The 12,373-nt window shown below is 45.0% G+C and overlaps 4 protein-coding genes across 9 annotated transcripts in view; all 4 read left to right on the forward strand.

Annotated features, from left to right (window-relative positions):
* Window positions 1-12,373, forward strand: part of LOC114586355 (immunoglobulin lambda-1 light chain-like) — a 254,039-nt gene that overhangs the window by 115,243 nt on the left and 126,423 nt on the right. The window lies entirely within an intron of this gene.
* Window positions 1-12,373, forward strand: part of LOC114586356 (immunoglobulin lambda-1 light chain-like) — a 208,307-nt gene that overhangs the window by 57,100 nt on the left and 138,834 nt on the right. The window lies entirely within an intron of this gene.
* LOC114586354 (immunoglobulin lambda-1 light chain-like) overlaps window positions 6,075-12,373 on the forward strand; it is a 154,953-nt gene continuing 148,654 nt past the window's right edge. Inside the window, exons 1-2 of the mRNA XM_077920344.1 lie at window positions 6,075-6,227; window positions 6,356-6,647. Of these exons, the coding sequence (XP_077776470.1) occupies window positions 6,182-6,227; window positions 6,356-6,647 (338 nt within the window). The 5' untranslated portion in view covers window positions 6,075-6,181. The remainder of the gene's footprint in view (window positions 6,228-6,355; window positions 6,648-12,373) is intronic.
* LOC114586357 (immunoglobulin lambda-1 light chain-like) overlaps window positions 9,972-12,373 on the forward strand; it is a 159,534-nt gene continuing 157,132 nt past the window's right edge. Inside the window, exons 1-2 of the mRNA XM_077920354.1 lie at window positions 9,972-10,093; window positions 10,236-10,524. Of these exons, the coding sequence (XP_077776480.1) occupies window positions 10,048-10,093; window positions 10,236-10,524 (335 nt within the window). The 5' untranslated portion in view covers window positions 9,972-10,047. The remainder of the gene's footprint in view (window positions 10,094-10,235; window positions 10,525-12,373) is intronic.

Raw genomic sequence — 12,373 nt, forward strand, 5'->3', positions numbered from 1 at the left:
TTACCTTTACCTAGAGGCAGCTGGTACCTGTGTTCAGTGTCATGTGTGAACAAGCCTATAGTCTCTCCTGAGTGTTGGTACATTCATATGGCAAGGAATGGAAATTGCATACCCAGCAGGCGAGACTTACAAGCAACAAAAGGTTGCAGCATACAGTTCAGACGTGGCAGAAAAAGATTGCCCAGATTTTCACTGTGATCCTAACCCTTTGAGATAAATTTCATGTTTGGATTGCCTTGGGAATTTCCAGCCAGGGCAGCAAGGATCATTCTCACCATTCAATTATATATTCTAGTCAGGTCTGGAAGGTTCCCGAGGGCCAGACAGAGAGGCTGGAGGGCCGCATTAAGCCTCTGGATCTAAGCTCCCACTCCTGTCCTAAACAAAATGCCATTCTTCTTTTAAACTGCCTAACGCATGCAAAATTATTTCGTTAGAAGTTCCTCACATTTCCTGCCCCTAGCAAAGCCAATAGGCGTTGATATATTTGCATGAGAAATCTTTCTTCATTTCATGTGGGATTTAAGAGAGGGGGAGGAAGGTGCAGCTAGATTAGAGAACCTTTATTCCTCTCAACCTCAAATTGATTTCCACCATGGCAAAGCTGTGTGTTTTATTCGTGTTTCTCAGTTACTGCTCAGGTCTGGTTGTGGAGGGAATATGGGGCTGGTGACCATGCTATTTGTCTTCTGTATTTATCACTAAAAAAGAATTAACACTTGAAATTTGAGAAAACAGAAAATGATGCATAGTTGTTGTTTTTTCCCCTTTTCTTTACAAAGGTGTCAGTTCCCAGCACACATTGAATCAGTCAACCTCGGAGTCTGTGTCCCTGGGCCAGACCCTGATTCTCTCCTGCTCTAAAAGTAGCAGCAGCAAGAGTGCATTTCGCTGGTATCAACAGAAACCCGGAGAAGCTCCTCGCTTTGTGCTCTATGGCACCAGCGACAGGGGAGAAGGGATCCCAGATCGGTTCACTGGCTCCGTCTCTGGGAATACTGGCTATTTAACTATCTCCAACCTCCAGGCGGAAGATGAGGCCATTTATTACTGTTGCGTTTGGGAGGACACCGGTGGCTTCAAGTTCCACAGTGGTGCAATCTGATGGGGAACCGAGACAAAAAAGCTTCACTCTTCCTCACTGCAGCAGAAAACCTGAACCACACAATCACTGGTTTGAGCCTCAAAGGAACAGCTTGGCCAGGGACAAGCTTGAAGTGGTTAGGGCAGGAGGGCAATGGGGGGAGGGGCTTTGCTGGAGGAGGATGGCAGAAGATTGAGATGCTGGAAGAACTTAGAGGGCGCCTCTCTGGCAAACTGGTAGAACAAGAAGAGCTTGAGGAAAAAATAAATAACCAATTAAAATGGGCATAAGGCTTGAGTTACAAGTACTCTTTTCTAACTGAATGGCACTGTTTTATTATGTACATAGAGGAAAACCAAAATAGTAACAACAACAACAACAACAACAACAACAATTTATTATTTATACCCTGCCCATCTGGCTGGGTTTCCCCAGCCACTCTGGGCGGCTCCCAACAGAATATTAAAAACACGACAAGATATCAAACATTAAAAACTTCCCTAAACAGGGCTGCCTTCAGATGCTTTCTAAAAGTCAGATAGTTGTTTGTTTCCTTGACATCTGATGGGAGGGTGTTCCACAGGGTGGGTGCCACTACTGAGAAGGCCCTCTCCCTGGTTCCCTGTAGTTTCACTTCTTGCAGTGAGGAAACCGCCAGAAGGCCCTTGGAGCTGGACCTCAGTGTCCGGGCTGAAGAATGGGAGTGGAGATGCTCCTTCAAGTATAGTGGGCCGAGGCCGTTTAGGACTTTAAAGGGCAGCACCAACACTTTGAATTGTGCTTGGAAATGTACTGGGAGCCAATGTAGGTCTTTCAGGACCGGTGCTATATGATCTTGGCGACCATTCCCAGTCACCAGTCTAGCTGCCACATTCTGGATTAATTGTAGTTTCTGGATCACCTTCAAAGGTAGCCCCACGTAGAGCGCATGGCAGTAGTCCAAGCAGGAGATAACCAGAGCATGCACCACTCTGGCGAGACAGTCTGTGGGCAGGTAGAGTCTCAGTCTGTGTACCAGATGGAGCTGGTAGACAGTGGACTCTCCACAACCCATCGAGCCAACCCTTCTTCCTCTGACCTGTGTTCTGTGTCCCACCACCATTCTCCTGGCTTGGAGCCTTCCCACACTGATGCTTCCCTGAGGTTTCCCCCATCTGTAGTCTCCCACCATTCTTCTTCATCTAGCCAGTCCCTGACATCATGACTCATCACAAATCACACCCCTTCCTCCAAGGGGAGCTTTCCAGGGGCCGTCTGCCAATGGTGTGTGTGTGTGTGTGTGTGTGTGTACCAGAGGCAAAACTGAGCAGATGTGACTCTTATTTTTGTACAACAGGTCATGCCCTTCATGCAAAACCTGTTCTGTGGTCATCTGAGAGAACTTCATCACAGTTCTTCATAATGTCTCCAGAAAAGCCAATGGGTGCAGATATATTTGCATGATAGATCATCCCTCAGCTCCCGGGGTATATAAGAGAGAAGGGTCCCCCTTCCCTCTTATATATTAGAGAGCTGTTTGCCTCTTTGACTCACCTTCCTTTTGAATTTCACCATGGGCCAGATCCTTATTCTCTTCATATTTCTCACTTACTGCTCAGGTATGGGTTATGTGGTCTAATGGGCTAGCAACAAAGCTGTTTCTCTATTTAGCACAGAAACAGACTACATTTGTGATATTAAGGAGCAGAGAGTGATGCATTGGTTTCTCTTTTTCTTTCTGCAAAGGTGTCGCTTCACAGCCGACATTGACTCAGGCAGCCTCCGAGTCTGTCTCCCTGGGCCAAGCAATTAAACTCTCCTGTTCTAAAAGTAGTGGTGGAAGCTGGGGCAGCTTTCACTGGTATCAACAGAAAGCTGGCCAGCCTCCTCGCTTCGTGTTCTATCATACCAGCACCCGGGGAGAAGGGATCCCAGATCGGTTCACAGGTTCTTACTCAGGGAACACTGGCTATTTAACCATCACCAACATCCAGCCTGAAGATGAGGCCGTTTATTACTGTTGTGCTTATGAGAGCTCTGGTAGCAAGTTCCAGTTCCACAGTGGTGCAATCTGATGGGGAACTGAGACAAAAACCTTCACTCCTCCTCTGTAGAGTGATGAATTCAAAACAGCTCAAGCCTGAAAGTCACAGTTCTTCTCCCTGGGAAGGGACAGGCTTGAAGGACAGCAAAATGAAATAAGAGTTCATTAACGGAAATGCATTTGGCTTGGGTCTTACACATGCGGTGAAATTAAGTGTGCATGGACAATATTCCTGTCTAATCACACATTCTGGGTTGCTCAAGTAGCCAAGTGTGTATCTTGAATGGGTTGTGGCTCATGCTCTTTATAGAAAATTTCTTTATGGAAATATAACATCAAGTCTATTATCTGGGTGGGAATATAAAATAGACAGAGGCTGATCTATTAAAACAGAAGCACACAGGAGGTGATCTTTATTTACTGCTGCAGGACACCCCACCTGCCCTGTTGAAGAGAGAAGACGTGAATACTTTATTATATAAATACATTATGGTGCTGGAGGAGACTCTTGAGAGTCCCATGGACTGCAAGAAGATCAAACCTATCCATTCTTAAGGAAATCAGCCCTGAGTGCTCACTGGAAGGACAGATCCTGAAGCTGAGGCTCCAATACTTTGGCCACCTCATGAGAAGAGAAGACTCCCTGGAAAAGACCCTGATGTTGGGAAAGATGGAGGGCACAAGGAGAAGGGGACGAAAGAGGACGAGGTGGCTGGACAGTGATCTCAAAGCTACTAACATGAGTTTGAGCAAACTGCGGGAGACAGTGGAAGACAGGAGTGCCTGGCGTGCTCTGGTCCATGGAGTCACGAAGAGTCAGACACGACTTAACAACTAAACAACAAAAGCTGAGTCCACAGTCAAGTTTCTATTCTCTATCTGCAAGATCTAAAAACCAGGCCATATCAGTCAAATGTGTTCTGGAAAACCATGGTCTTACTCCAACTGCTTGAGCACTGAATATCAGCATTGGTTATCAAATTATATAACCTTCCTGCTCATGTTGAGCATAGCTATATGATGACTGCTTTTCCAGCTTTAACCTTTAAGGGGAGATGTTGGTCTATTTTTGGCAGATTAGTAGTTCTGAGAGCACCTGTTCCCGCTTGCAACTGCGGTGTGAAGTGAAGCAGGAGAATGTTCACTAAGCATGGCTACATGTCTGACGCTTTCTGTTCACTCATGCTCAGATTGGCATGAATGCAGGTACAAGTACACCTTCGGCAGACAAAAAGATTCGGAAAAGAATGTGTGTGTGCGTGAATAGATTAATTTCATTTCCTCATTTGTTTCCTTTTAAAAAAAAGTTTCATTCACTTTGGTTTCTGTTCTCTGGAGTGCATTTGGTGTTCTGCTTGATCCTTTCCCCCTTGAGTGCATTAATACAACTCCATTGATAAGAAGCTTAAATGTCTCGTCTTGGGGGAGTTTGGAGGAAGGAGTGCCCCCCCCCTTTAGTGGAGTGGGAGCCTTTCATTTAGAAACTCCTGGGGCTTTCATGGCTAAAAAAAAGCCTATTGCACAAAGAATCAGATTGATTTCTCCATCCAGTTTGACCTCTGGTTCTGCCCACTCCTAGGACCTGCCCCCCAGAGGGTTTACCAGATGGGATTTCAAGGGGTGGAAGTAGATATTTGGACCACATCTTGCTTCCAATTCATGGTAGAAGAAGGAGAAGGAGAAGGAGAAGGAGAAGAAGAAGAAGAAGAAGAAGAAGAAGAAGAAGAAGAAGCCTACAACCCTTGTTGGCTGAGCACAGCTCTCCATTGATTCAGGAGCCACTCATAACTAAAAACTCTTGTCAGAAGGTGTCTCTATTTTCCAGGGACAGTCCCGGATTTACAGAAGCCATCTTGGTTTCTGATTTGATCCTGGAATGTCCCACTTTTCCTTATGGCATCCTTATTTTCATTGGAGAAATGTCAGAGGGTATAGAGTTATCTGACCTCCGAACCATCTGAAGGCAGCTCTGTATTGGGAAGTCTTTTTTAAAATGCCTAATATTTTATTATGTTTTTATATATGTTGGAGGCTGCCTGGAGTGGCTGGAACAACTTAGAGGGGCGTGGTATAAATAGTAAAATTATTATTATTAATATTATTATTGAATAGGACATCCCCATTTTCATTGGATAAATGTTGCATTATATTAGGGTTGCCATATTTTGAAGAACAAAAAAGAGGACACTATGACGACTCTCATTTTAATTTCCCCTGCTATATGTAGGCTATAGAAGCTGTGATATATTGCTGAGGGCGGCCGGAGAAGAGAAGAGGAAAGCAAGTCTTCAGCCACCAGTTATGTCTATGTTTCATCCAGAAAGTATAGCCAGAGACATTTTGGCAAATTTAAAAAATCCACCCGGGCAGAAATTTTCCCCCTGAAAAAGAGGACATGTCCTGGAAAAAGAAGGCACATGGCAACCCTACATTATATGGCAAAAAGGTTGCCACTCCAAAACTCCTGCTTGGCATGCCAACACAAATGTGAAAGCAGGGGATATTTGCTGGGAAATATCAGAGGGTATTAGGGGGCTCCATTGCTCAACAATTCTGACATGCAACTTCCATCTCCACCTTTCCCAGTAGCTAGTTCTGTGGCTTGACGTGAGATTGGCAGAGAAGGTGAAAGGTCTGAGGAGCAGGACTGCCTGAGGGAATTATTAGGGACACATGAAGCACTCATCCTCCTGGCCCTCATCCTTTCAGGCACACCCCTCAGTTCTTGCCTTGCTGGTCACCACAAAATAGGTCTTTCCCTATTAGTGTTATCTTAACTCTTATTATTGTGAGCGATGCTTCAGAAGCAAAATGCTTCTCTCAACCTAGGACAACAGCCTTGCATCTTCTTATTAAATACTCTCCCTTATGCAAATGTCTTCTCTGATCATTGGCAGGGGAGAAAATGTCCCGCCTCTGCAGATTGGCATTTCTAACAAAGCCAATGGGCATCCTTAGCTTTAAGTGAGAGACCTGCCACATTCAGCTCCTCTGGGGATTAAATAAAGAAGTGGAAAGGCTCCTGCCACTTATCAGTTTGCTTTCCAAAGCCCAACTTCTCTAGAGAGCTCACCATGGCCTGGGCTTTGTCCTTCCTTGTCCTTCTCGGCTACCTTTCAGGTAAGGGTGTAGAGGACTCATTCTCCATGGAGGTAGAGCCAAAGACAACATTTTGCATTGATAAAAGGGCCTGTCTGATACTTGTGAGCACACTAAACGAATCCGTGTCAATTATCCTTTTCCCAAAGGTGTCATTTCACAGCCTACTATGACCCAACCTGCCTCTGTGTCTGCACCCCCGAGACAAACTACTAAACTCTCCTGCATCGCCAGCGGAAGCGTGAGCTATATTGTCTGGATTCAGCAAAAACCTGGCCAGGCCCCTCGCTTTGTGCACTGTGATACTTGCAGCAGCAAAGGACAAGGGATCCCAGACCGGTTCACCGCTTCCCGCTCTGGAACCACAGGCTATTTGACCATCACCGGCACTGACACTGAAGATGAGGCTGCCTATTACTGTGCTGCTTGGTTCAGCAGCATGTGGCACAGTGCTAAAGTCTGATGGGGAACTGAGACAGAAACCTTCTCCCTCCCTCCAGTGCAGGGAGCTGAGAAATGTTGCAGTGTTTGGTTTGATGTGTGAGTGCCTGAAGGCGGTTGGAGGATGGATGGCGGCCAACAGATTGAGGTTGCATCTTGATAAGACAGAAGTACAGGGGGCAGGTGGGTGTGGAGGACTCCCTGGTCCTGAATGGGGTAACTGTGCCACTGAAGGACCAGGTGCGCAGCCTGGGAGCCATTTTGGACTCACAGCTGTCCATGGAGGCGCAGGTCAATTCTTTGTCCAGGGCAGCTGTCTACTAGCTCCATCTGGTACACAGGCTGAGACCCTATCTGCCTGCGGACTGTCTCACCAGAGTGGTGCATGCTCTAGTTATCTCCCGCTTGGACTACTGCAATGCGCTCTATGTGGGCTACCTTTGGAAGTGACCCAGAAACTACAACTAATCCAGAATGCAGCAACTAGACTGGTGACTGGGAGTGGCCACTGAGACCACATAACACAGGTCCTGAAAGACCCACATTGGCTCCCAGCACGTTTCCGAGCACAGTTCAAAGTATTGGTGCTGACCTTTCAAGCCCTAAACGGCTTTCGCCCAGTAGACCTGAAGGAGCGTCTCCACTCCCATTGTTCCGCCCGGACACTGAGGTCCAGCTCCAAGGGCCTTCTGGTGGTTCCCTCACTGTGAGGTTACAGGGAACCAGGCAGAGGGCCTTCTGTGGTGCCTGCCCTGTGGAATGCCCTCCCTTCAAATGTCATGGAAATAAACAACTACCAGACTTTTAGAAGGCATCTGAAGGCAGCCCTGTTTAGGGAAGTTTTTAATGTGTGATGTTTTATTCTGGTGGGAGCTGCCCAGAGTGGCTGGGGAAACCCAGCTGGTTGGGCAGGGTATGAATAATAAATGATATTATTATTATTATTATTATTATTATTATTATTATTATTATTATTATTATTGATGTGTGCCTGAGTCTCTCTCAATAGTACTGCTGAATGGGGCCAAAATGGCATCTAATCCCAGCCCCTTCTCTGAGTTGTGATCACCAAGCAACCACTCATGCACAGGGCAATGCACACTGCAGGTGGCCAAATATCATTGCAGCTGGATTTAAGAAAGGTGCCTGGAGAGCAAACAATAAGATCACATTGTACACCAAACATCTGCACATTGTTGAACTTTTTTTACATGTGGCACAGATGTTAAGATACAACAAAATCCCACTCACAGGAAGAATAAGGAGTGCTTCACTTGTAGTTCTAAAAATCATTTAATATGTCAACACGAATGGAAGATATTAATATTGTAGCTGTTGTATAAGGGATTATTATTTTGACCAGAATGTAATTGAAATTAATAAGATTTTGGAACACAGAAATAAAGAAAATCGTCAAATCTAGCATGTGCAGGGGCACCCAAATTATATAATTTGCTGTTTGAAAATTGGTATTAGTAATTGCATTATAATTTAGTATTGTTATAACGAGGCTATTATTGATTGTAATTGAAAAATTAATAAAAATTATTATCAAAAAGATATAACAAAATCATAGCATAGTTAAAATACAACAAAATTGCTCTATGAAGTTTGGTGCTGGTTAAAACTAGCCCCATTTTCTTGCATGAGTAGGCACAGTAATGCTCTTATTAATATCTGCAGAATTTAAATAAGCACTTCTTGCACTTCTCAGGTACTTCTCAAGTAAGGGTGTGAAGGTCTCATCTTTCTTAGGCATATTTCCCAACAGCAGAACTATTTATATTGTTCATTGATCACCATGCCTGTCTGATATTTGTGAGCACCAAAAAATAAAAATAAAATCAAGGTCTTTTTCATAATATTTTTTATTAATTTTCAATTACAGTCCAAGAATAGCCTCAGGAATGCTTTCCAAGGACACTGAATCTGCCAGCTGTCTCTCTCTTGGTGTTTCCTCTTCTAGCTGTTCCTCACCCAGCATTTCCCAGCTTTCCCCCTCTGTGCTATGCCCTTCTGCAAACCACTGTTCTAAATCAATACTGCCCTCCTGCCCTTGGGAAGGTTCAGGAGAAGGGGGTGGGGGCGGCCAAATGGCTGACAGATGCCAAAGATGTGCTGCCTGTCGAATATGCCAGAAAACTCTTCCACGAAGTTTACTGTTGGTTAAAACCAGCCGTGGGGGGACCCTGAATTGATGCGTCACAATCCTGTCCTGATGACATCACTGGGTTAACCCGGTAACAACATTAGTCTTAAAATATCTGCAAGATTTTATTAAAAACAAAACAAAAACTAGTCCTCATCAGCCAAATGGGTTTGGTAATGGAATGAAGGGTTGTGCTGAAACTGCTGAGTATTTCTTGGCTGGAATGGACCCTACTAGGGGTCAAGTTTGCTATTTCATATATATTTTTTCCTTTGGGCTCCAACCACCATCTGTATGTGGCCCCTGAAAGGTTCTCTGTGAGGGAATATGGCCCTGGGGTTTATTCTTCACTTGTGAACTAGAAGTTAGACCCAGATGTTGATACTGTGTCCTGTGCACAGGAAAGGTAAAGGTAAAGGTACCCCTGCCCGTACGGGCCAGTCTTGACAGACTCTAGGGTTGTGCGCCCATCTCACTTAAGAGGCCGGGGGCCAGCGCTGTCCGGAGACACTTCCGGGTCACATGGCCAGCGTGACATCGCTGCTCTGGCGAGCCAGAGCTGCACACGGAAACGCCGTTTACCTTCCCACTAGTAAGCGGTCCCTATTTATCTACTTGCACCCGGGGGTGCTTTCGAACTGCTAGGTTGGCAGGCGCTGGGACCGAGCAACGGGAGCGCACCCCGCCGCGGGGATTCGAACCGCCGATCTTTCGATCGGCAAGCCCTAGGTGCTGAGGCTTTTACCCACAGCGCCACCTGCGTCCCACAGGAAAGGGAGGCTTCAGCAGAAACCTCCTTGGCAACTTGAAATAATTTTGACTGGATTGGGATGTAGCCTGAGAAGAGGTGCTTGGGAGGATTATCAAGGACAGGGCCTGTTAAGACCCTTCCTCATTCTCTAATTCCTTTATTTCCTAAGTTTCCATCTTCCTTCCTTCCAATTGCTCTCTCTCAACACTTATTAGTGTGCATAAAGAGCTTATGTCTCTTAGCCTGGAACAGAACCAGGAACCTTCCCTCTTTGCTTCAAATAATCTTTCTCTTGCAAATGTATTCTCTGTTCATTGGCCAGGATACAACGTCGTGCCTCCTCAGAGGAGGAGCGGCTTTTCTAGCAAAGCCAATGGACACCAAGAACATAATATAACAGACCCTTCATCCATTTCCTGCAGTATTTAAGAAGGAAGGAGGAAATCTCCCTCCAGTTATCTGTTTCTTTTAGAGAGCCAGACTCCTCTAGGGAGCTCACCATGGCCTGGGCCCTGTCCTTCCTTGCACTTCTCAACTGTTTCTCAGGTAACGGTATGTAGAACTCGCTTTCCATAGGTTTCTGAGTCCACAACGCCAATTATATCCTACGTTTATCATAGGGTGCTTATGGTATTCATGAGCAAAACAAGTGAATCAAGGTAATTTCTTCTTCTTTCTTTTTGCAAAGGTGTCCTTTCTCAACACACAATGACTCAACTGGCTTCCGAGTCTGTGTCCCCAGCACAATCAGTTAAGCTCTCCTGCACTGCCAGCAGCAGCGTGAGCACTATTTATTGGTATCAACAGAGAGCTGGCCAGGCCCCTCGCTTTGTGCACTGTGATGGCTGCAGCAGGGGAACAGGGATCCCAGACCGGTTTACCGCTTCCCGTTCTGGAACCACAGGCTATTTGACCATCACCAGCACTGTGACTGAAGATGAGGCTGCCTATTACTGTGCTGCTTGGATCAGCAGCATGTGGCACAGTGCTAAAGTCTGATGGGGAACTGAGACAGAAAACCTTCTCCCTCCCTCCAGTGCAGGGAGCTGAGAAATGTTGCAGTGTTTGGTTTGATGTTTGAGTGCCGGGAGGCGGTTGGAGGATGGATGGTGGCCAACAGATTGAGGTTGCATCTTGATAAGACAGAAGTACTGTTTTTGGGGGACAGGGGGCAGGTGGGTGTGGAGGACTCCCTGGTCCTGAATGGGGTAACTGTGCCTCTGAAGGACCAGGTGCACTACCTGCGAGTCATTTTGGAGTCACAACTGTCCATGGAGGCGCAGGTCAATTCTGTGTCCAGGGCAGTTGTTTACTAGCTCCATCTGGTACGCAGGCTGAGACTCTACCAGCCCGTGGACTGTTTTGCCAGAGTGGTGCATGCTCTGGTTATCTCCCGCTTGGACTACTGCAATGTGCTCTACATGGGCTACCTTTGTAGGTGACCCAGAAACAACTAATCCAGAATGCGGCAGCTAGACTGGTGACGGAGAGTGGCCGCCGAGACCATATAACACCAGTCCTGAAAGACCTACATTGGCTCCCAGTATGTTTCCGAGCACAGTTCAACGTTTTGGTGCTGACCTTTAAAGCCCTAAACGGCCTCGGCCCAGTATACCTGACGGAACATCTCCACCCCATCATTCTGCCCAGACACTGGCGGTTCCTTCACTGCCTGAAGTGAGGTTACAGGGAACCAGACAGAGGGACTTCTCGGTAGTGGCGCCCGCCCTGTGGAATGCCCTCCCATCAGATGTCAAGGAAATAAACAACTATCTGACTTTTAGAAGACATCTGAAGGCAGCCCTCTTTAGGGAATTTTTTAATGTGTGATATTTTATTCTGTTGGGAGCTGCCAGAGTGGCTGGGTAAACCCAGCTGGATGGGCGGGTATAAATAGTAAATTATTATTATTATTATTATTATTATTATTATTATTATTATTATTTGCCTGAGTCTCTCTCAATAGAACTGTTGGATGGAGCCAAAATGGCATCTAATCCCAGCCCCTTCTCACCAAGCAACCACTCATGCACAGGGCAATGCACACTGCAGGTTGCCAAATATCATTGCAGCTGGATTTAAGAAAGGTGCCTGTAGAGCAAACAGTAAGAGCACATCTGCACATTCCTGAACTTTTTTTACATGTGGCACAGATGTTAAGATACAACAAAATCCCGCATGGATATAGTTTGAGTTCCTCACTCGTAGTTATATAAATCATTTAATGTCTCAACGCGAATAGAAATCATTAATATTGCAACTGTTGTATAAGGGTTTATTATTTTGACTGGAATGTAATAGAGATTATTTATTTATTTATTATATTGTGCATCAATCACCATGCCTGTCTGATATTTGTGAGCAAAAATAAAAATAATCAAGGTCTTTTTAATAATAATTTATTAATTTTTAATTACAGTCCAATAATAGCCTCGTTATAACAATACCAAATTATAACACGATTACTAAGACCAATCATTCAAATACTGAATTATATAATTTAGGTGCTCCCCCACGTGTGCTGGATTTGATGGTTTGATTATTTTCTTTATTTCTGAGTTCCAAAATCTTATTAATTTCAATTACATTCCAATCAAAATAATAATCCCTTATACAACAGCTGCAATATTAATAGCTTCTATTCATGTTGGCACATTAAATGATTTATAGAACTACAAGTGAGGCACTCAAACTATAACCTTGTTCTTCCTGTGTGTGGCAATTATTCTGTCTGTGGTGTTTCCTCCTGTCCTTGTAAAATGTTATGTCTGTCTTTAATAATAATAATAATAATAATAATAATAATAATAATAATGGTCAATTGTC

This window comes from Podarcis muralis, chromosome 16, assembly GCF_964188315.1.
Source record: "Podarcis muralis chromosome 16, rPodMur119.hap1.1, whole genome shotgun sequence".
NCBI lineage: Eukaryota > Metazoa > Chordata > Lepidosauria > Squamata > Lacertidae > Podarcis > Podarcis muralis.